Source organism: Silene latifolia, chromosome 9 (assembly GCF_048544455.1).
Source record: "Silene latifolia isolate original U9 population chromosome 9, ASM4854445v1, whole genome shotgun sequence".
NCBI classification, from domain to species: domain Eukaryota; kingdom Viridiplantae; phylum Streptophyta; class Magnoliopsida; order Caryophyllales; family Caryophyllaceae; genus Silene; species Silene latifolia.
Window position 1 is genome coordinate 17,098,905 of NC_133534.1, and position 23,906 is coordinate 17,122,810.

Genomic DNA, 23,906 nt, shown 5'->3' on the forward strand with positions numbered 1-23,906 from the left:
CTCTTTTTTTTAGTATTTTCCTTTCATTTAACTCTAAACCTTTTCAGATTAAATTTATTATCCTTGGTGTAGGTTAATAATGTCATCCAGATTTTATGCCGTTCGAGAGGGTACAAGCACTTTCTAAGTGTTCCGCTATCTGAATTTGAAATTCGAAAGTTCCATGTGACCAAACTTGTAAGTTCATTATCTTTATATATTGCTTGTTGCCTGACGTTAGTCATTCGGTATTTTAATTGGCTATTTTTTGTGGTATGCTTGTGAAGGCATGATTGCGGTCTTTTTGTACTCAAGTGGTTAGAAGCTGGTCGTGACAGGTCTAAGTGGGAAGCTGCGAACTATTACAAGGTTTATTCCACTTAAAACTTTTTTATTTGTTATTTTTTTTACCTTTTGGTGTGTTTAATATTTGTTGGAGATCATTTATAACATCAAAGTTGATACACAGAACATGGCTGCATATAGGAAGGATGTTGCGGTCACCTTATTACGATGGCAAGAAAATCAGCGAACGGTAATATCTATTCATTTTGCTTGCCCACGATCAGTTTTCTTCCGTCTATAGACTTATGTTTCCGCCTATATTAACAGCTCTGTGATGTTATTTTTTATTCTGACCATATACTTATGTTGTCGTCCCATCTTTTGCTATGTAGATCTTTTGAGTGAGGTGATCCCTGGCAGGCAGAAGTGTGGAACCAAGCAACCAAGGAGTGTGTCCAATTTGTCGGAATGTGTGATAGTGCAAACCTCTTAGGGCTGTGTTGTAATATCTTTTAGGACTGACATTTATGAAACCGTAGTGTGTAACCAAAAGATGTTCTGCTCCATCTATTTTGGTTCGGGGTGTAATGAAAATTGTAATCCGAACTTGTTCAAGAGCTGTGTAAAGTGGACTGACATTTTATGTCAATTGTCTAGATATCATTTTATGGCAATGCGTAATTCTGGCACTACGGTGTCTTAGTTGTCGGATTTGTTTTAATTACTGTAGGAGATATAAAAGGCGCAACTCTGGCCTTGGTTCATTGTTGAACGTTGACTTAAAACTGTCAGGCAGGAATTACGTGCATAGTTACGCCATCTAACAACGGAGACACATCAATTATATTTCCAGATACATCAAAATCACTTTTACACTGAGTACAATATTTTCTCAAAATAATATCTGGCTGTTCATTGGTAAAAGGTTTTCACAATTACAATGTCACCACCAAATAGTTATTAAGATCCCAAAAATGTTAAGACGGTCGAATTCTCCACGTCTTCGAAAATTAGTATTACTACCGTACATGTCTTCAACCATGGTCTGACGTGGGCAATTTACATAATTTTTTTTTTTTCGAATACGTGGTGAAATCAAACGATGTTATTTTCATGAAAGCACACCATCTTAATACATTATACACATCAATTATATTTCAAGATACGTAAATCAAACATTGGAAAACATTAGTATTTTATTGACCAAATATGAGTCGGTGTTACACCTTTTAATTAAGATATGGTTTGGGCCGTTTCTGTGTTCATAAATCTATGACGGTTGATTTCACCACGTATACGAGAATTAATATTACTACCGTACATGTCTTCAACCATGGTCTTACAGGGCAAGTTACATAATTATCTTTTTTTTTTTTGATGATATTTTCATAAAAGTACGCCATATTAAATATGACATGCATCAATTATATATCAAGATACGTAAAACAAACATTGACAATCATTATTATTGTATTGTCAAAAAATACGAGTCGGAGTTACATCTTAAAAATGAAATACGGTTTGAGCCGTTCCAAAATTACAGTGTTCATAAATCTGTGACAAAAGGCGTAAATATGGTATTTCTCTGTGTGTACATTCCTTCCTCTTGATTACTTTAATCTTTATATTTCTTCTTTTTTTGACTGCAATATCTGTCTGTTCTCCCTTCAATCTCTCAAACCTGCATCAAAGCCTTACAAATTTAAAGCTAAAATTGTAATCATATTCAGAGACAGAATTGTATGTTCCCAACTTGTTTACCAAAATTAGTATTTTACCTGATCAGAACTTAATACTTTTCACGCTTTCCCGGGGCAATTCCGACTATCATGGAATCCCAATTCACCACAAGCATTACATTTTCTCGGCGCTTTCTTATGTTCTTGCACAGCTTTATCCTTTTGGGATACCAGTCGTTTTCCAGACCCCTTAGTCTTTGATTGTATAGGATTTAAAACCGTAACTTCAGTCGGTATCTTTGTACCTAACAACATTTCAAGCTCTTTATTTTTGTTTCTGGACTTTTCACCCGTGACACCACTACTACATTCAGACGGGCTACTTTCTAAGATCATCTTGTCCTTGAAACTCTTAAGTAGGTCCATTAACTCATCGATACACTCCGGCTTCTATTCTGCTATTGTCACACGGGAGAATAATTAGGACCATAGGTGCCAAGCTTGATTTTACGAACCTCTAAAGCACTGCAATCTTCATTCAAAGTCTCGGGCAAATTACCACAAAGTGGCTGATATAGAGCCAATTTGCTCCATCTACTTAGCAAAAAATGGTTGGGAATTTTTTCAAATCCTTGTTCCTTCAACACATAGAGAGCATGTCGGCACATGAGACCATGCCTCTCAAATTTCTTGCATGAGCGACTTAACTTCACTCCATCAGAATAAATCCAACATAATATACCTTATTTCTCTCACGATCATGGATGGGAATGTTGTCGGACGTATTACCCCCTAAAATCTTAACCCCACAAGTAAAACAGGCAGCGTTCCACTCGACCTGAAATTCAGAAAATATGACCGGAGTGTAAAACACAGAAGCGTGCTTCTCCAAAGGATGAGGTGTTTCTAGACTAGGGAAAGAGTTTTTTGAATCGGCAATTAATTTGGACTGTTTCCACCTTTGAGCGTCCATAGCACTTTCAAATCTCATAAGAAACTCCACCAAAGTTAAGTTTGGATTCATGAAATTTCCGAAAAAGCTATTTTCAGACTCAGATCTAGATGTGGTCCTCATTAGTCCACCTAAAAACAGATTTCTGAAATACGCCGGGATCCAGGAAGCTCTCATGTCAAACATCGAAGACAGCCATTCATGTTCGGTTAGCCCGTATGAAGATATAACTGAGCACCACCGTTCCTCAAACTCAGCCGGCTCAATGTCTTCTGCCCATACACACGCACATAGATCTTTCATGAAATTCGTTTCCCTATAAAGTGTAGAGCCGATCTTATCAGGTAGTTTCTTCATAATGTGCCACATACAATACCTATGATGAGTTTTGTCCTTGAATACTTTTTTAACCCCTGCCTTTATGCCGGCATCTTGGTCAGTAATGATGCACCTAGGGTACTTCCCACCCATTGCGGTCAGAAAAGAATCGAAAAGCCATGCAAAACCGTCATCAGACTCATTTCTTAGAAGCCCCCCTGCAAACGTCACACATTTTTTGTGATTATCAACCCCCGTAAAAGGAGCAAATATCATCTTATATGTGTTCATGTTGAAGGTTGTGTCGAACGATGTCATGTCACCAAACAGACTGTAATTTTTGATTGATATAGGGTCAGCCCAAATAACTCTAGAAAGTCGTCCTTTCTCGTCAACGTCAAAATCAAAGTAGAAAGAGGGACACATGGCTTTCTTATGCATGAAATTTTCGATCATCATTTGAGCATCGTAACCCTTTATAAACTGTTTCACATCCCTCCAAAAATTCTTGAAATCTTCTAGTGATGCTCCCACATTTCTGTATCCCTTTACATATTCCTTAAACATTCTGAAACTTTGTACGGGACCTTTATTAACCTTTGAATTCTCTACAATCATAGCCTTGTGTACTAGCGTTAGTTCCCTTGACTCCGGCAAATGTACTATTGTGTTTGGGGTAGTCAGAAGGTGTGTGTGACCTTCGTGAAAGTCGACAATAACATATTTCCCTTTGTCATTCCTCTTGAAAAAAATCTTTGCATTGCACAAAATTCTAGTTCTCTGCCTTTTTTTCACCCTTCCTCTAGGTTTACTCTCACCTGCCTTACTACATACACAGTATTTCGTCATCACCACCCCACCTACCATTCTTTGGGTCGACTTTCTCATTTTAAACCCAGCATTGGCAGCATAAGTTTTGTAGAATTGCATTCCCTCATCCAGATTTTCGAAAATCGTTCCCATGGTAGGCTTCAAATGTGGTGCACAAACAGGTATCCTTTCTTTGGAGTTGTGAGGGATTTCTGGTGAGTCTGCAAATATGAGATAGCATATGTTATATTAGTACATGAATCAGCGGAAACCTTAACAACTGAAAACGCGAACAAAATTTCTAAACCAGTGAACCTATTTGTTTATCTAGTAATCATATCAGACTTTATGTTGCATTATATTGAAAACTTAGCAGATAATCAACTCATGAAGTTAAGACAAACTAACCGAACACAATTACGACACCCAAAACTTGAATTTTATGTGAACTTTCAACAAGATAGTGCAATTCTATATTCCCCATTGAAATTGCTACTCAACCATGTTAGAATTGTGTGTTGCTCATTCAGTTCAGAAACAGCGAAAAACTATTCTTTCTGTCCATTTCAGTAACTCTCTGCGGAATTAACTCATAAAATTTGAAGAACCCAGAAACCATAATGATGAATGCATGCATCCAGGGGTGTAACTAAGAGGGATTAACAGTTACGCAATCTGAAATCAGAGACGCATCAATTATATTACCAGGTACGCATATCAAATCTTGTTATCCATTAGGTTTCCAGAATGACCCTAAAGTTAACCTTGTTATCATATACAATAGTAGTTCTTACTCATTAACATCTATTTGATACCCATGTACATCTTTTTCAGTCTTGAACAAACACTATCCAGAAGTCACTATCAGATACGCAATCTGATACCGGAAACACATCAATTATAATTCTAGATACGACAATCAAAACTCAGAAGCAATAGGACTAGTTCGACACACACAAGCAGAAAACCGTAAACACCATGTATCATCTGACTAATGTAGCAAACATTCACACCAATTACTACACTAGATACAACAACTAACATCAATAATAATAATACACCCTAAAACAGTCTTGAATAATTAAAACCCTAAAAATAGACATACCTATACCCAATTCTGCAGGTATATGTCCCAATTCGGAAGATACATGCCCGAGTTCATTGTTATCAGCTGGAACAATTGAATTAGTAGGATCGACCAAGACATCGCATTCTTCGATTTCCATCAAAACCCTAAAAATCGACACAACAAAATTACAAATTGACCTATAAATTCATCAAATACGTGATAACAATACATAAATTCAGCGATACTTACATCAATTCGTGAAATATGTTGGTCAATTGAATAAATTTTCGTTGAATTTCTGGCTGAATTGATGGATAATCGCAAATTTTTTTTGTGTGTGCGTTTTTTTTTTTTTTTTTTTTTTGTGTCAAATTCTGATTTTGGCGGAAAAGTCGAGGAAGTATGTCTTGTGAAAGAATCGGCCGCACGATTTCGGTAAATCCATTGGTTGTAGTTCGTTCTCACCGTTTTGCACCGAGTGTTCGTTCTCACCGATCCCACCTCTATATATATATATATATATATATATATATATATATATATATATATATATATATATATATATATATAGTGTAAAGATCAAGTGAGTCCACCTCTTACATTTGAGTCCATGAGTCTTCCTTAGGGCCATTGGATGAGGGGATTGAAGGGCTAAGATTGAAAGCAAAAAAAAGGCAATTAATGTCTAATTAAACACTTCCCCTCTCTACTTTACTAATCCACCTTAATCAAATATTAATACACTATATAACAATTTTTTTCACACACACTTCTCACTCATCTCTCACAATTTCATTATATTTCTCTCTCAAAATACCCTCATAATCTTATTCCTCTTTCCTCTCAAAGAAACCCAAAAAAAAAAACCCCAAAACAAAAAAACTCATCCACCACCACCGTCCACCGTGCCACCCCACCACCACACCACGCACCTCCCCCACCCCGACGTCTGCCACCAACCTCCTCCTCTTTCCCGCCACCTCATCAGCCCCGACCTCCCTCTCCTCTTCCCGACATCCACCACCTCTGCCCCGACCTCCCTCACCCGACATACAACCCACCAGGCCACCACCTGTCCAGCCGCCACAACCCAACACACCCTCCTCACCTCCACTCCAACCGCCACAACGCGACACGCCCGCCACAATGCAGATCTGGGCTCCTTCCTCGATTTCTCCTCTGCCGCGATTTTTTTTTTTTTTTTTTTTTTTTTTTTTTTTTTTTCTGAATTTTTCAGATCTGGGTGTTTTCTGATTTTTTTTTTTTCTATTTTTGTTTGTTTTTGTTTTTTTGTGTTCATGGTTCTTCATCTATCTCTCTTTCTCGTTTCAATTTTCAGTTGGTTTTTCATTTCTCGTTTTATACGTTGTTCTTTTTTTTTTTTATTAAAGATCCGACGGTTAATGGTTTTTGTGGAGTGTTTAAAAAAAATTCAAATTTATTTTGTGGTGTTTTGGGTTTTTACTTTAATTATTTTGTACTTTTGTCTTTTTTTTTTATATATGGGTTGTGGTTGTTGTGGGTGCTTTTGTGATTCAGATCTAGTTCCGTTTTTGTTATTTTTTTTTTTTTTTAAATCGTCTTGTTATCTCTTTTTTTTGGTTAAAAAATAGTCGGAGTTATTGTTGGTTTTTTTTCAGATTTGGTATTTAAAATTATGTTGTTATCTTATGTTTTTTTCAGATTTACTTTGTGAGAATAGTGGTTGATATGAGATCTATTAAAATTACATTTTTCTATATTAAAATTATACTTTTTCCTTTATTTTTTCTATTAAAGTTACATTTCCTCCATTAAAATTACACTTTTTTTGGCTAAAATTACACTTTTTGTTGTTAGAACTACACTTTTTTAGCTTAAAATTATACATTTTTCGACTAAAATTACACTTTTTCTCCTAAAATTATACTTTTTGTTGTTAGAATTACACTTTTTTCTGTTAAAATTACACTTTTCTTCATTAAAATTACACTTTTTTCTGTTAAAATTACACTTTTTTCTATTAAAATTATACTTTTTTCTGCTAGAATAACACTTTTTTCGGCTAAAATTACACTTTTTCTGCTAAAATTACACTTTTTGTTGTTGTTAGAATTACACTTTTTTTCATTAAAATTACACTTTTTTCTGTTAGAATTACACTTTTCTTCATTAAAATTACACTTTTTTCTGTTAAGATTACACTTTTTGTTGTTAGAATTACACTTTTTTCTGTTAGAATTACACTTTTCTTCATTAAAATTACACTTTTTTCTGTTAGAATTACACTTTTTGTTGTTAGAATTACACTTTTTTCTGTTAGAATTACATTTACCTCTATTGGACTAATGTTACACTCTTAATGGACTTGGTCATATCCTCATATTCTCATTGGACTAATGTTACACTCTCAATGGACTATGGATGTGGATTTGAAATTATACTTTTCTGGACTAAAATTATACTTTTCTGGACTAAAATTATATTCTCCTTGACTAAAAATAACAATCTCATTGGACTGAAATTACACTTACTACGGACTAAAATAACACTTTTTGTCATTAAAATAACACTCGTAAAATGCTAAATTACAATAACTTGTGATAAAATGACAAAAATTCAAAATATTATTCGTTAAAATCACTCGGAAAAGATTGAAGTTAAACTTGTAAAACGCAAAATTCTCGAAAATATTTCTTAAAATTACACTTTTTCTTTGTTAGAATTACACTCGTAAAATTACACTTGTCTCGAAAAAAAAAAAAAAAAAAAAACGAAACGTTCGAAAACTTGTCTCGAAAAAAAAAAAAAAAAAAAAAAAAAACCGAAACACGGGAAAAATGTTAACAAAATTTTCATAAACTTTGAAGTATAAGACAAAATATTGTGTTAATTGTGTATGATAATGAATTAGTGAATGTATTATTAAAACTAGAGAGAGAAGTGAACTCATTAGTGTTAAGTGTGTTTTTTGCTTTCAATCTCAACCTTCCACCATGCATGATCCAAGGGTTGTGGGAGGGACTTATGGACTCAAAAAAAAAAAGGGACTTAGAGTGTTCGTTCTCACCTGATCCCACCTCTCTATATATATATATATATATATATATATATATATATATATATATATATATATATATAGAGAAAGGATCATGTAAGTCCACCTATTTTGGTTGAGTCCATAAGTCCTAATCTAAGCCTTTAGATCAAAGAGATGAGTGGTGAGGATTAAAAGAAAATGGAAGGCTGAGATTAAAAGCTCTCAAATCCCACCCAAACCCTAATCACTCTCACAAATCCTTCCATCCCTCTCTCTCTCTTCATTTTCTCTCAACTTCTCTCTGAATTTCTCCCTGCCAGCCGCCACCCTCCCCTCGCCGCCGCTGCGCCGCCTCACCAACAAAACACCACCATGCTTTTCTCTCCTCCGCCTTTCTCCTTCTCCATCGTTCTCCCTTTCTCCCACCACACAACACCACGCCGACAACCATACAACACCTACAGCCGCACCAACCCCACCCCTCCACCGCGCCGCCGCCGCAACAACGCCACTATACGCCGCTCCCTCTCGTTCTCCTTTCTGTTTCTTTTTTTCAGATCTGAAAAAAATAAATGGTGGTTGTTGATTGGTGATTTGGTGGTTGTTTTTTTCGGTTTTTGATTGGTGGTGTCGTATTGGGTGTGTCGCTGTTGAGGTTTTCATTTTCGTTTTTTTTTTTTTTTTTTTTTTTTTTTTTTTTTTGATTTTCTTTGTGTCGTGTGTGTCGGAGAGGAATGGTGGTGGTGGTGGTGGTTGTGGTGTTGAGGTGCGTGTTGGGTTTGTTGCATTTTTTTTTGTTCAGATCTAAAATAATAAGTGGTTGGGTTGTTGTTGGTTGTTACGATTTGGAGGTGGTGGTGGCACGGGGTGGTGGTGATGTGGTCGTTCAGGTAGGAGGTATTAGGATGGTGGTGGTTGAGAAATAAGAATTATTAGTATAAAGTTACACTTTTGCGGACTAAAGTTACAAATTCAAGGACTAGAGTTACACTCAAAAGACAATAAAATTTCACCTCTATTGACTAAACTTACATTTCTATTGACTAGAGTTACACTCGTAAGACAATAAAGTTACATTCTTGAATGACAAAAGTTACACTTGAAAGTACTAAAGTTACAATAGTATGTATATTGATTAAAAATTTTACATGGACAAAACACTTTACAACTAAAGTTACGACTCCAACGGCTAAAGTTACACCTGAAACGGGTAAAGTTACACTAGTAAAGGTCAATAAATTCAAATTTATGCATAAAAACCATCATACGACTAAAGTTACACCTAAAATGACTAAAGTTACAACTAGAACGGCTAAAGTTATACTCGTAAAACAATACAGTTACATATATTTTTGTTAAAATTACATAAATTTAATTTTATAAATTCAAGTTTTCATATATACAATGACCTTAAAAGCTAAAAATCCACTCATAAATCAATAAATGACTAAAGTTACATTCATAAAGAATTAAAGTTACACTCAGCAAATGATTGGCTAAGAATGGGACTTAGGGACTCAACCAAATTTGTGGACTTACCTGAACCTATATATATATATATATATATATATATATATATATATATATATAATTAGAGAAATGGGATCAAGAGAGTCCACCTCCTTACATGAGTCCATAAGTCCTAATTTTAACCCTTAGATTGTAACAAAATCAAGGGTTAAGATTGAATCTGAAAATAAAAAGCACATATAAAAGATCATAAACCCTAATTATTTTCATTTCACTTCCTCCAACTCCTCTCTCTACCTCCCTTTCTCTCTCTTCCTCTCTTTCTTTATCCGCCCCATCTCAACAACCCCGACAACAACTACATACAGTTCCGTCTACCAAAACATCACGCCTCACCACAACCACCGACGACAACTCCACTGCCACGCCGTAAACGTCACACCACAACCACCGACGACAACAACGCCACTGCCAAGCCTGCACCACCCGTCACTGCCACGCCGTAAACACCTCGGCACCACCGCCACTGTCACGCCGCCTCACCCCTTTTCGCATCATTTTTTGTTATTTAATTTTTTTTCAGATCTGAAAATTTTCGATGTTGTTGGTGGTTGGAGATGCGCTGGGTATTGGCCTTTCTAGCCGCCTGCCACGCCGCCTCTCCCCCTTCTCCCCTTTTTTTTTTTACAGATCTGAGATAGTTGTTGGTGGTGGTTGGAGATGCGGTGGGTAATGATGTTTCTCGCCGCCTCTCCTTCCCCTTTCTTTTTTTTTCTTTTTTTTTTCCAAATTTCAGTGAGCGGTGGCGCTGTGGTGGTTTGTGTGGTGTTGTTTCTACTGCATGTTCCCTTCTTTATCTTTTTTTTTTTGTTCAGATTAGGTGGCGGTGGCCCTGTAGAAGAGCGTGGTGGTGGCGTGTTTTTTTTCCGGTTCTAAATAAAGGTGTTGTTGGTGGTGGGTCGTGTGGCTGGTGGTACGTTTTGGTGGTTGCAGGGAAGGGCGTTATCGGATTTGGTATTGTTGGTGAAAGCAGTGGTAGGACAGTTTGGGTGACAAAGGCGGTGGTGGTTGTTATTAGTTAAAGGCGGGGTGGTTAAGATTAGAGTTTCAACGATATGGACTGAAATTACATGGATAACGACTAAAATTACACTTCTAACGGACTAAATTTATGTAAAATTCAAATTAACATATCCAAAATCACCCTATTTAGTATAAAATTTCAGTCACGGGTTAAAGTTTCATTCCTAAAAGAATAACGTTTCATGTTAAAGTTTCATTCCTAAAAGAATAACGTTTCATGAACGACGACTAAAGTTACATAATCCATGAAAATTACAAATGGCCAAAAAAATAAAGTTTCAATTTTTAGCATTAAAGTTTCATACGTACAACATTAAAGTTACATTCATAAATTAGTGAAATTAAATAAATATTAGTCATTAAAGTTTTACTTTAAAACATTAAAGTTTTACTCGTATGCCATTAAAGTTACAGTCAAAAATTAGTTAAATTAAATAAATACAAGTCTCAATTACATTATTTCATAAAATCGAATTTTTATTTTAAAAAATGGGCTAAAAAAATTAAAGTTACATTTTTTTGCATTAAAGTTTAAGTCGTACAACATTAAAGTTATATTTAAAAATTAGTTAAATTAAATAAATACAAGTCCCTTTTTTTTTTTGAGTCTATAGGTCCCTCCCACAACCCTTGGATCATGCATGGTGGAAGGTTGAGATTGAAAGCAAAAAACACACTTAACACTAATTAATTCACTTCTCTCTCTAGTTTTAATAATACATTCACTAATTCATTATCATACACAATTAACACCATATTTTGTCTTATAATTCAAAGTTTATGAAAATTTTGTTAAATTTTTTCCTGTTTCGGTTTTTTTTTTTCGTTTTTTTTTTTCGAGACAAGTTTTCGACTGTTTCGTTTTTTTCGCTTTTTTTTTTTTCAAAACAACTTTTCGACATTTTAGGATTTTCGAGTATAATTGTAACAGCAAAAAGTGTAATTTTAAGAAATATTTTCGAGAATTTAGCGTTTTACAAGTTTAACTTACATTTTTTTTGAGTGATTTTAACGAATAAAATTTTGAATTTTTGTCATTTTATCACAAGTTATTGAAATTTAGCATTTTACGAGTGTTATTTTAATGGCAAAAAGTGTTATTTTAGTCCAGGTAAGTGTAATTTCAGTCCAATGAGATTGTTATTTTTAGTCAAGGAGAATGTAATTTTAGTCCAGAAAAGTGTAATTTTAGTCCAGAAAAGTATAATTTCAGTCCACTGAGAATGTAATTTTAGTCCATTGAGAATGTAACATTAGTCCAATGAGAATATGAGAATATTACCAAGTCCATTGAGAGTGTAACATTAGTCCAATAGAGCTAAGTGTAATTCTAACAGAAAATAGTGTAATTCTAACAACAAAAAGTGTAATTCTAACAAGAAAAAGTGTAATTTTAGCCGAAAAGTATAATTTCTAGCAAAAAAAGTATAATTTTAACAGAAAAAAGTGTAATTCTAACAACAAAAAGTATAATTTTAGCCGAAAAAAGTGTTATTCTAGCCAAAAAAAGTATAATTTTAACAGAAAAAGTGTAAAAAAGTGTTATTCTAGCAGAAAAAAGTATAATTTTAACAGAAAAAAGTGTAATTTTAACGAAGAAAAGTGTAATTTTAACAGAAAAAAGTGTAATTCTAACAGAAAAAAGTGTAATTCTAACAACAAAAAAGTGTAATTTTAGCCGAAAAAAGTGTTATTCTAGCAAAAAAAAAGTATAATTTTAACAGAAAAAAATGTAATTTTAATGAAGAAAAGTGTACTTTTAACAGAAAAAAAGTGTAATTCTAACAGAAAAAAGTGTAATTCTAACAACAAAAAGTGTAATTTTAGCCGAAAAAAGTGTTATTCTAATAGAAAATAATGTAAATTTAATAAAAAAACCGAAATAAAAAAGTGCAACTTTAAAACTAGATCTAACTTTTTCATTTGTTTTTTTTAAAAAAAATCAAATCTCCACCAACACAACACCACCAACACAACTTTTACTCGAAAAATAAATGATATTATGTGAGATCTAAAATTTTAAAAAATCAAATTTTTTTTCAAAAACATACAACTAAAATATACCAAAGAAATGATACTAGGATCATATAAGTCCTCCTCCTCCCTATCTCATTTTTAAAAAAATGATATTAGGATCATATTTTACAACAATAACCCACCAATAATAACCACCACCATCTTATTTTACAAAAATAGGTAAGAAATTAAAAAAAAAAAAAAAAATGGGAAAACACAACCACACGTCCGATCGACACCCATAAACAAACACAAAAACTAAGTAAATAACCCCACCATGACAACAATACGGAGTATTATGTAAACCACTACCATAATAATAAAAAGAAAAAGAAAATTAAAAAAGAAAAAAACTAGATCTATTCAGTGTAACATTACACGCACGACTGAATGATTGAACCAAGTAGTGGAGAATATTGGGGAGGAGGATGAGGGTGTACGGTGGTTACATATTGGCGGTCGTGGCTGATGAAGGAGTGGAGGTGGCGGTCGTGGCTGGTGAGGGAGGGGAGTGTGGGCTGTGATGGTTGTTGTGCGGAGGAGATCGTGCGGCGGTGGTGGTTGTGAGGTGTGGGGTGTGCGGCGGTGTGGTGGGTGGGGTGAGGTGATGGTGCGGCCGAGGAGGTGGTGTCGGCTGAGGAGGTGGGTTGGTGAGGAAAAGAGGGGGAATTTTTTTTTGAATTTTTAGGTTTTGAATTTATTGGGTTTTTGATTTTATTGGGTTTTTTTGATAGAGAAGTGAATGAATTGTGTGAGATGAGAGATAAATGAGTGTGATGATAAATTATATATAGTGAAATTAGTGATAATTAGGGTGGATTAGTTAAGGTAGTGAGAGAGAGTGTTTTTTTGGCTAATTAATCATCTTTTTGTGTTTTGATCTCCACCACCCATCTTCCTCATCCAATGGCTTGGATGAGAACTCATGGACTCAAAGGTAAGAGGAGGACTCAAATGATCTTTTCTCTCTATATATATATATATATATAGAGATTGAATCATGTGAGGCACCCTTCTTAGGGTGAGGTAGCTGTACCCATTCTAAACCATTGGATCTAAAAATATTAATCATCAGATTATGACACATGTCCCTAGATTATCTAACCCATACACCTTACATCTCAAAGCCATTTACGGTGTCCTCCTTCTCTCTCTTCAGCTCAGCTTCATCTTCATCTCGTCACTCGCCATTAACGTCGAGCTTCCGACCGCCATTGATAGTGAGCTTTTCATCCGCCATTATCCTCCTCAACTTAGGTACTTTCGATTCAATAGTTTTCATTTCAATTCATCCGTAATTTTCATTCCGTCTTCTCCGATTCATCTCGTTTTCGCCATTATCACTGTACTTTCATTACTAATTAATTTATTTTAATGCAGGTTTTAATCTTTATTGATCAAAATCGAGCACAGTATGAACGCATAAAATCAATTGAAATCGATTTTTCAGCTTCTTTTTAAGGTCCTTCCCCTTTCTTATCGTAATAAATCACTTTTCGACCGCCATTATCACTAAGATTTTCTACCGCCATTGTCATCCGGAATTTGGTAATTTCGATCAACTAATTTACATTTCGATCCATACCGCTTTCATTCCGTTTCAATCACACTAATTTTCAATCGACTGATTTAATTTCATAAATTAAAGCTCAACTAGTTTATTTACTTATTATCGTTGTTCGTTTGTAGGTTTACATAAATCTTTCCGCTTCTTCGTATGTTCCTTTCCTTTTATTTACTTATTATCGCTGTTCTTTTGCTATGCTTTTCCATTTTTTGAGGTTTGATCGAATTTCATTACCTCCTTTGTCTTTTAAAACGTGTTAGTGTTTAAGTGTTCAATCGATTTGTTGCCAAAAAAAATACGGTCATTTGTTATTAGTTTGTGCGGTATCACTTAGTTTATGTTCCAGCAATTTGTTGTCTTCTTAGGTTAATCTACTTGATTTGTTCGTCATTTCAGAGGTTACTGTCTTTATTTTAGATTTATTGTAGGAGTTGATGGTTTTACTGATTCTGTTGATGTTATTTTGACACTGATTTCTTTTGTTACGTTTTCAATTCTTAAGTTTTGTATTTGCAGGAAAAGTGAAGTGACGGATCTGAAGCTACAGCTAAGACAACTAGCAGGTAGCAGAGCGCCAGGTACCGATGACTCGAAGCGGGATCTCTTCAAGAAGGTGATTTCTTACATGACAATTGGTATTGATGTCTCATCAGTGTTTAGCGAAATGTTCATGTGTTCAGCCACATCAGACATAGTTTTGAAGAAAATGTGTTACCTGTATGTGGGAAATTATGCCAGGAACAACCCTGATCTTGCACTTCTTACTATCAATTTCCTTCAAAGGGATTGTAAGGATCAAGATCCAATGATCCGCGGTCTTGCCTTAAGGAGTCTTTGTACACTACGTGTTGCGAATTTGGTGGAGTATCTAGTTGGACCATTGGTATCCGGTTTGAAAGATGGCAGTAGCTATGTGAGAACGTGGCAGCCATTGGAGTTTTGAAATTGTATCACATATCCGTTGTGACATGCATTGATGCCGATTTCCCAGCAATGCTCAAGCATTTGATGCTGAATGATCCTGATAGCCAGGTGTGTTTCTAATAATGCTTATAACTTATGTTTCTTACAGTCAGATTGTGATCTTAGTGGTTAGTGGCATGACGCAAATCCATGTTTTATTCGCTTCCCCTTGACTTTAATGAACCATAAATTTAGGGAGTCAATAGTCACACAAATTTTCAAGTTGTCATTATGTAATTTATTGGTGCCTGTTCTCTTTTCTTTGCATCTGTAAGTGTTGTTGTTAGAACATTTCGTCATATATAAAATTAATTAAGATTAACGATTGCTTCTCTGTGTTTGAGTTGTTGTTCTAGTCTTTGATCTACTCTTTAGCCTTCTGTTTCCAGCTGTGAATTCTTATTTGGCATACTTAATTTTAGTAGTTTCGCCTCTATTTTGCTCATGATTATGTTTGAGGATAAACCTCACTTTTGTTGTTGTTGCTTCATACTTAATTTTAGTAGTTTCGCCTCTATTTTTCGAGTTTTTGGATGCTTGAGCACAATATTTTGTGATTATCTTGTCATTCTTTGGATGCGTGTTTCATTTTTGGAGAGTCAATTTTCGTAGCTACTCTGTGTTTTTAAATGTGTTGTTGCTTGCGTGTTCAGTAGCTACACCTCATTTGCATTGTTCCGCCTAGCATTTTGCAGCTGCTGTATATACGTCGAAATCTGCTATATATACTTCGAAAATTAAATGTGTAGGAGACTTTTTGTATTTTTTTTAGCAGGAACCTGTTTTAAAACTAGATCCATTCAATTCCCATCAGAATAATAAGCTTTTTTTTTGGAAACCAGAATCAAACTGATCACTGAAACATTCTGCAACAATCAGTTAGTCCACTACATCTCTAGCCATTCTCTTCTGATTTCAAAAGCAGATATGGCAATGGATATGACCGTCCGAGCTGCTTCCACCATTAAACATTCACTTCCTCTATCTCCTCCTAATAAAGCTCTTCTCTCTTACTCCAACTCCAAAATTCAGCTAAAACCTGCCAAACTTCTCTTCTTTCCGACCTCAACGTCACTATCTTTATTAACCGTTTTCTCTTATCCGCTTAATGCGAAAGATGTTACTCTCCCTAACGATCAATTAGTCTTCTTCTCCCATATTGAATATGCATATCTTTATTATTTCCTATTTATTGAGTTTTTCATTCATTTGGAGCTTAGTAGCTTACTCGAAATCTGTCAACATTGTCTCTGCACTTTCAACCTTTTCCACTGGTTATAGACAGTCAATTTAATCTTTGTTATGTACTCGTATATCTTAACGGCTATTAGCTCAAATGGGAGAGCAATGTGCAAATCTTGCACAAAGGTATGAGTTCGAATCTCATATAGCCTAGTTAATTTAAGAATCTAGTGTAAAATTGAGGATGAGTAGAAGAAGCTCAAACTTAGATGTCCACAAACGGCGTGCATAAGCCAAAACGTCGCGCAGAGCCACTAAAGGAGCAAAGGATTACAATTTTGAGTCCTTTGTAAAGTCAATGTTAGAAATTATCTAAATTGGGTGCAATTGGACATGACAGAAAAGGCAAAAACCCAAAAGTCCACTAGAGAAATACCAATTAGGCTTTGAAGTAACAGTAGCAGTCAATAACCAACATGGGAGTCGAACCCACACCTTGTGCATTGCACAATGCTCTGCCGTTTGAGCTAATTGGTTTTAAAATAATTAAATCATTCCACTAGTTTTCATCATGTGAGTTGTTCCCTTATCTCTGCCCCCCTGCCATTAGAGGAACGACTGAAGAAATTGATTCTCGAGGTGTGCTCTAGTCCTTACCTTGGAACTTTCCGTTTTTTGGTTAACTGCTACGCTGAAAAGAAATAGTTGTCACTTTGTTATTTTGCTTTGTACTAGTATAGTTGTGTATATAGCTTCTGATCTTTTCCCACCTTCATGTTGAGGAACAAAACAAAGTCTGAGATTCACCGAATAAAGAAAAGAGCAAAATAGGTGATTTTAACCACTTATGATGATCAAGTTTCACAAAACAAGCCCTAAGATTCACTGAATAAGGTATGAAATTCACAAAATAAGGTCTGAGATTCACGAAATAAGGAAAAGAGCAAAAAAGGTGATTTTAACCACTTATGATGATCAAGTTTCACAAAACAAGTCCTAAGATTCACTGAATAAGATACGAGATTCACAAAATAAGGTCTGAGATTCACCAAATAAGAAAAAGAGCAAAAAAGGTGATTTTATGACCAAGTTTCACAAAATAAGCTCTAAGATTCACTGAACAAGGTCTGAGATTCACAAAACAAAGTCTGAGATTCACCGAATAAAGAAAAGAGCAAAATAGGTGATTTTAACCACTTATGATGATCAAGTTTCACAAAACAAGCCCTAAGATTCACTTAATAAGGTATGAGTTTCACAAAATAAGGTCTGAGATTCACCAAATAAGGAAAAGAGCAAAAAAGGTGATTTTAACCACTTATGATGACCAAGTTTCACAAAACAAGCTCTAAGATTCACTGAACATGGTCTGAGATTCACAAAACAAAGTCTGAAATTCACCGAATAAAGTAAAGAGCAAAATAGGTGATTTTAACCACTTATGATGATCAAGTTTCACAAAACAAGCCCTAAGATTCACTGAATAAGGTATGAGATTCACAAAATAAGGTCTGAGATTCACCAAATAAGGAAAAGAGCAAAAAAGGTGATTTTAACCACTTATGATGACCAAGTTTCACAAAACAAGATCTCAGATTCACTGAACAAGGTCTGAGATTCACAAAATAAAGTCTGAGATTCACAAAATAAGAACAAGAGCAAAATAGATAATTTCAACCATTTATGACCATGTTTCACAATATTACCTTTTAGTTTCACAATATAAGCTCTAAGATTCACAAAACAGGCTCTAGGATTCACAAAATAAGAACAAGAGCAAAATATGTGATTTCAACCAATTATGACCAAGTTTCACAATATTACCTTCTAATTTCACAAAACAAGCCGTGGGATTCACAAAACAAGGTCTAGGCTTCACAAAACAAGCTCTAAGATTCACTGAACAAGGTCTGAGATTCACAAAATAAAGTCTGACATACAGATCTAACATAATAGCATGAAAAGTTACGGAGAAAATTCATTCACAAAGCATTGTCATTCTATATAGAGGATAAGAAACTTTGGAAGAGCGAGACTAGACAGTCCAATACTTAGTACAGAGGATAGCCACCACCAGAATACTCAACATCCTGCAATGATATATTGATTAGGGAAGTAGGAAACATGAATCGAGTTTCAAAGTTTCAAATCTTGAAAGACTATAAAAGATGATTATCTAGCTAATGACAACGCACTTAGTGACACACTAACACTGCAAAAGGTGTATGATAATGATGAACCACTTCGTCAAGGTAAACAACAACCCAAATCATTGATTGGATATTTTGATTAACAAACAAGTAATGGGGTAAAGTTAATTTCTTGTGCGACACAACAACTACGTAAGGTGCCTCCATCTAGTAATATAATTTGTGACTGATCTAACATAATAGCATGAAAAGTTACGGAGAAAAATTAAAATCTCAATTGAAACCTCAAAATCAAAAATTCACCGCAAAATTAGGCAAAAATACTTAATTGAAGCTATTATTATGTCAAAATTATCATTATGCAGCAATTTCGCAAGCTAATCAAAACAGTAACTTGAAATATTGAAGAAAAAACTTCAGAATATCAATAAAAACCTCATAAATCACAAATTAGCCGCCAAAATTAAGCAAAAACATTTAATTAAAAGTGATTATAATGTCCAGGAACTTATTATACAGCAAATTAACATGTTAATCGAGCAATTTCGCAAGCTAATCGAAACAATAAATTGAAATATTGAAGAAAAAACATAGAACATCAATCAAAACCTTAAAAATCACAAATTAACCGCCATAATTAAGCAAAAACAGTTAATCAAAAGTGATTATAGAGTCCAGAAACTCATTATACAGCAAATTAACATGTTAATCAAGCAATTTAGCAAGTTAATCAAATCAATTAACTCCAAAAATTGAATAGACAAGTGATAATTACCTCAGCGGCGAGGTATTCAAGAACAACAGCAAGATAAACAGGAGCACCAACACCAACACGTTCAGCATACTTTCCAGATTTAAGAAACCTCACGATTCTTCCTTCTGGAAACTGTAGACCTGCTTTACGATATTAATCGTTGATGAAGAAAATTTCTTTAGATGTTTTGCATAGAAAAGTTTAGATAGATAAAATATTTAGCCCACATGAAAAATTAGGAAAAGATGAATTGACAGCCCACATTGAATGAGCCCGTTTAATATCAGTCCACATTCAGTCCGCCCCAAGTTTAATGAATGAATTTGGTGAGGCCGGCCGCCTCGCCATAATGAGGTGCCTCACCGGATCCGGCCTCTATATATATATATATATATATATATATATATATATATATATATATATATATATATATATATATATATATATAGAGGTGGGATCCGGTGAGAACGAGCACTCGGTGAGAACGGTGAGAACAACCCTCCACCATTGGATGGGAATAAAACGAACGGATGATACGTAGTATAAAATTATCAAATAAACCCATTAGTCATTGCTCCCTGTTTTCTTTGTCTAACTGCAACTCCAAAACCAACTTTTAATTAAAACAATTTTAATTCAATTGCTAGCTTCGTTCCTTTCACCATTGTTAATCATTAAGATCAGCCACACATTATTACCATCACGATCTACCACCGGAGGTTCGACTCAGCCTCGACGGTGTCGGCGACCAACAAATAGGTGTTATATCTTCCCCATCATCACTCATTACTTGTCGTCACCTTCTATCACAACGCCGGCGAACTTCCCCAATGTTGGCGCAACTCCGGCGATCCCATTGAGCACCACGAACCTCCCAAAAAATATGATTCTCAAACCCCAGATTCCGATTCTCCTTCCTCCGACTTCGAGTTCCACCTCCTCGACCACGATATCTTCACCATCCTCCCGCTGATCAACTTGTCGAAAAGTAAACGACGACATGTTCAATCCGAAGATCTGTATTATCATACCAAACGAAAGCGGCAACATCGCCGGCCTCTGCTTTCTCCGTCACTCACCATTATCAAATTCATCACTGTAACACTGCTGAAGTTATACGAAATTAGTGTATGTGGTTTATATATTGATGTATCTCGGAGCAATTTTGATGTACCTGATAAACAATTTTGTGTATCTCTGATAAGATACATTAAAGTAATGTTTAGATACATCAAATATTAGTATAGATACATAAATATATTAGTGTAGGTTAATAAGATCCGTCACCGTTTGAAGCATCACGCCGGTGAGGCTCGACAACGGTAGTTGAGGTGAGATAAAATCACAAATTTAGCAGTAGCACAAACCATTAATACGAATTGGAGATTAATTAAGCAATCTTGCATGATCGGCATTGTTAAGGGTTGGTCACCGGAGTTGAGTTACCGATGATGTTATGGTGCTTCGACGACGTTGCTGTTGATCATCGTAAGCGGCGACAGCATCTGATGAGCGACGATGTGGGAAGATGACGGGGTGATTATGGATTGAGGGTGATGGGAAAAGTGAACGGTAGAGGCTGCCGGAGTTGGTGTATAATTAATTAATAACAACATTATAATAAGTATAACCCACGCACAAAATGTTGAGGGTCATTCATTTTAAAAACCCGTCATTCCTATTTACCACTTACCACTCACCCATGACCACACAATCACCTTCACAACTCCGGCGAGGAGCCGACCACCATCGTCGCACACTTATTCTTCTAACTTCTCTCACCTGAAGTCGCTTGCATCAGCCCGTATTCCTCGCCGGAAATTAGAAAATAGCAACAAAAGTAAGGAAAAGTGGGAGTCTTAGTTTTCTTTATAATTCAATACAAAAGTTTTAGCAAAACGCAAGTTGTGTATATGGTTTCTAAATTGATGCATCTGAAACCATTTTTAATGTACTTACTAACTAATTTTGTGTATAATTGTTAGATACATCAAATATTTGGGTAGATACATTGAAATAGATGTGATAACCAACGAAGGGGAAGAGTTCGGGAAGAGACGGTGTCGGTGTGCCTGAGTTACCACCGGTGATGGTGTGCGAGAGTCACCTATGAGTTTGTCAAATGTTAATCGATGTCCGACAAAGGAGTTGGTGCCGGTGGATTTTGTCGGAGTTGGTGACGTTGGAGACTCATAGGAATCAGACTGGTGATGGATGATCAGGTATAAGCGGTGGCCCGTCGGAGTTGCCACCGGCGAGGGTATTAATGAAATCGTCGGCTATACTTTTGTGAATGGAGAATCAATTGTCGGCTTGTTCTCTAATAAGTTGTACCTGATAACTGTCGACGGGGTTGACTGCTCCGGCCGGCGAGTTGCGTTGGCGGAGTTGACTACGCCGGCGCCGACGAGGTGATGTTGGACCTCCAACAATGGTTGCCTGACATGTTAGGATTGTGGACTTGTATCACACTGTACGATTAGGAATTGAATTTGTGGGGGTTATTGTGAGATAGAGGATGGGTAATATCACTAATATGGGTCGTTGATTTAGGTAATATAAGGGCTGAGGTTTGTTCTCACCGTTTGCACCGAGTAGTCGTTCTCATAGGATCCTAAATCTATATATATATATATATATATATATATATATATATATATATATATATATATATATATATATATATATAATTAGGATCAAATGAGTCCACCTCTCTTAGGTGAGTCCATAAGTCCTAATTCTGTCCATTAGATCATAATAAAATCAAGGGCTAGGATTAAATCTCAAAATAAAGGACCTATATAAAAGACAACAAAACCCTAATTTCCATTTCACTCATCACAAACACATTTCTCACTTCTCTCTCTTCATCCCAACTTCTCTCTACAACTTCACAGCCGCCACCCCCTTCGCTCCTCTAATCCACAACCCCGACACCCTGACACCACGGCATCACCCTCCCTCTTTTCCCGTGCCTCCCTCGGCCACCACCCCGACACCTGCCGCCTTTCAGATCTGAATAAAAATCGTCCATGTTTGTTGCCTCCGTCGTCCCTCGTCATGTCCTCCTCAACCGCGGCTGCAATCATTTCTTCTCTTTTCTCTTTTTTTTTTTTTGTTTTTTTTCCAGATCTGGAACCCAGGGCCGTGGCTTGTGCGTGGTAGCGTGGTTGGGTGGTCGGCGGGATGGTGATTTGTTGGTGTTAGTGGTAGTTGTGTGTTATGAATGAAATGTTTGGTTGGTTTCTTTGATTTTGATTTCTTTTTCTTTTCTTTTTTTTTTCAGATTTTGTTACTAACTTTTTTTCTTTATTATTTTGGGTATTGGTGGGTGGTAGTAGCAGTGGGGTTGTGGCGGTTTGCTTTTTTTTTTTTTTTTTTTTTTCCAGATCTACGGCATAATTTTGGTGGGATGGTTATGGTGTCGTGGCTGTGGGTGGAGCCGGTTGTCGAGGACGGTGGTGCTGGTCTTATGGTGGTCGGTCGTTGGTGGTGGGGGGAGGTCGTTGGTGGTGGTTGTTATGGTTGGTGGCAGTGGTTGTCGATGACGTTGGACCGATTAATGTCTTATTTCATTGAGTAAAGCTTCAAGTTTTATTTCCACTTTAATGGATTAAAATCCACTAACATGGACTAAAGTTTCACTTGAATTGGATTAAAGTTTCACTATTATGGACTAAAGTTTCACTTGAATTTCACTTGAATTGGATTAAAGTTTCACTAATATGGACTAAAGTTTCACTTGAATTGTATTAAAGTTTCACTAATATGGACTAAAGTTTAACTGGACTAAAGTTTCACTAAAATGGACTAAAGTTTCACTTGAATTGGATTAAAGTTTCACTAATATGAACTAAAGTTTCATTATATGGACTAAAGTTTCACATGACACGCACTAAAATTAAGACCAAAATTACATTCGTAAAACATTAATTTACATCTATAAAATTACAATATTAATTAAACTCGAATTTTTATATTAGAAATTATCTAAAAAAATTAAATTTTAATTTTTAGTATTAAAGTTTTATTTGAAAAACATTAAAGTTACATTTATAAATCAGTAAAATTAAATAAATTTTAATTTTTATATTAGAAATTGACTAAAAATATTAAAATTTTAACTTTTAGGATTAAAGTTTCACTCGTAAAATATTAAAGTTACATTTATAAACCAATAAAATTAAATAAATTTAAATTTTTATATTGAAAATTGTCTAAAAAAATTAAAGTTTTAAATTTTAGCAATAAAGTTTCACCGTAAAACACTAAAGTTACACTCAAAAATCAATTTTATATATTTAAAATAAAATTTTATAACATAAATTTAGATTTTTATTTATAAAATGAGCTTAAATATTAAAGTTATAATTATAAAGAATTAAAGTTACACTCATAAATTAAAGTTTCATTTATAAAACATTAAAGTTTTCATCTTAAAGTTTTACAATCTCAATCATCAATCTTAGAAGATCAATGGCTAGGATTAGGACTTAGTGGACTCACCAATTTAGGTGGACTCATTTGAACTTGGCTATATATATATATATATATATATATATATATATATATATATATATATATATATATATATATATAGAGGCAAGATC

At 35.0% G+C, this 23,906-nt stretch overlaps 1 protein-coding gene and 1 pseudogene across 1 annotated transcript; one reads left to right on the plus strand and one right to left on the minus strand.

Annotated features, from left to right (window-relative positions):
- Positions 1 to 2,063: 2,063 nt before the first annotated feature.
- Positions 2,064 to 5,249, minus strand: LOC141600641 (protein FAR1-RELATED SEQUENCE 5-like). The gene is made up of 4 exons (XM_074420886.1): positions 5,129 to 5,249; positions 2,686 to 4,244; positions 2,459 to 2,581; positions 2,064 to 2,345 (listed from the first exon to the last, which is right to left on the minus strand). The coding sequence occupies exons 1-4, from the start codon at positions 5,247 to 5,249 to the stop codon at positions 2,064 to 2,066; spliced, it is 2,085 nt and encodes a 694-aa protein (XP_074276987.1).
- An 8,509-nt stretch (positions 5,250 to 13,758) lies between these two features.
- LOC141600642 (beta-adaptin-like protein A) lies at positions 13,759 to 15,383 on the plus strand (annotated as a pseudogene).
- The last annotated feature ends 8,523 nt before the right edge of the window (positions 15,384 to 23,906 follow it).

Bases quoted from the DNA above. Each gene is read 5' to 3' on its own strand.
- LOC141600641 (XM_074420886.1), bottom strand. From the start codon at position 5,249: ATGGAAATCGAAGAATGCGATGTCTTGGTCGATCCTACTAATTCAATT. The intron at 2,582-2,685 runs GTATATTATGTT...TATGTGTTGAAG, and splicing joins ATGATCGTGAGAGAAATAAG to GAACAAGGATTTGAAAAAAT. The intron at 2,346-2,458 runs GTTCGTAAAATC...AAGAGTTTCAAG, and splicing joins AAGATTGCAGTGCTTTAGAG to GACAAGATGATCTTAGAAAG.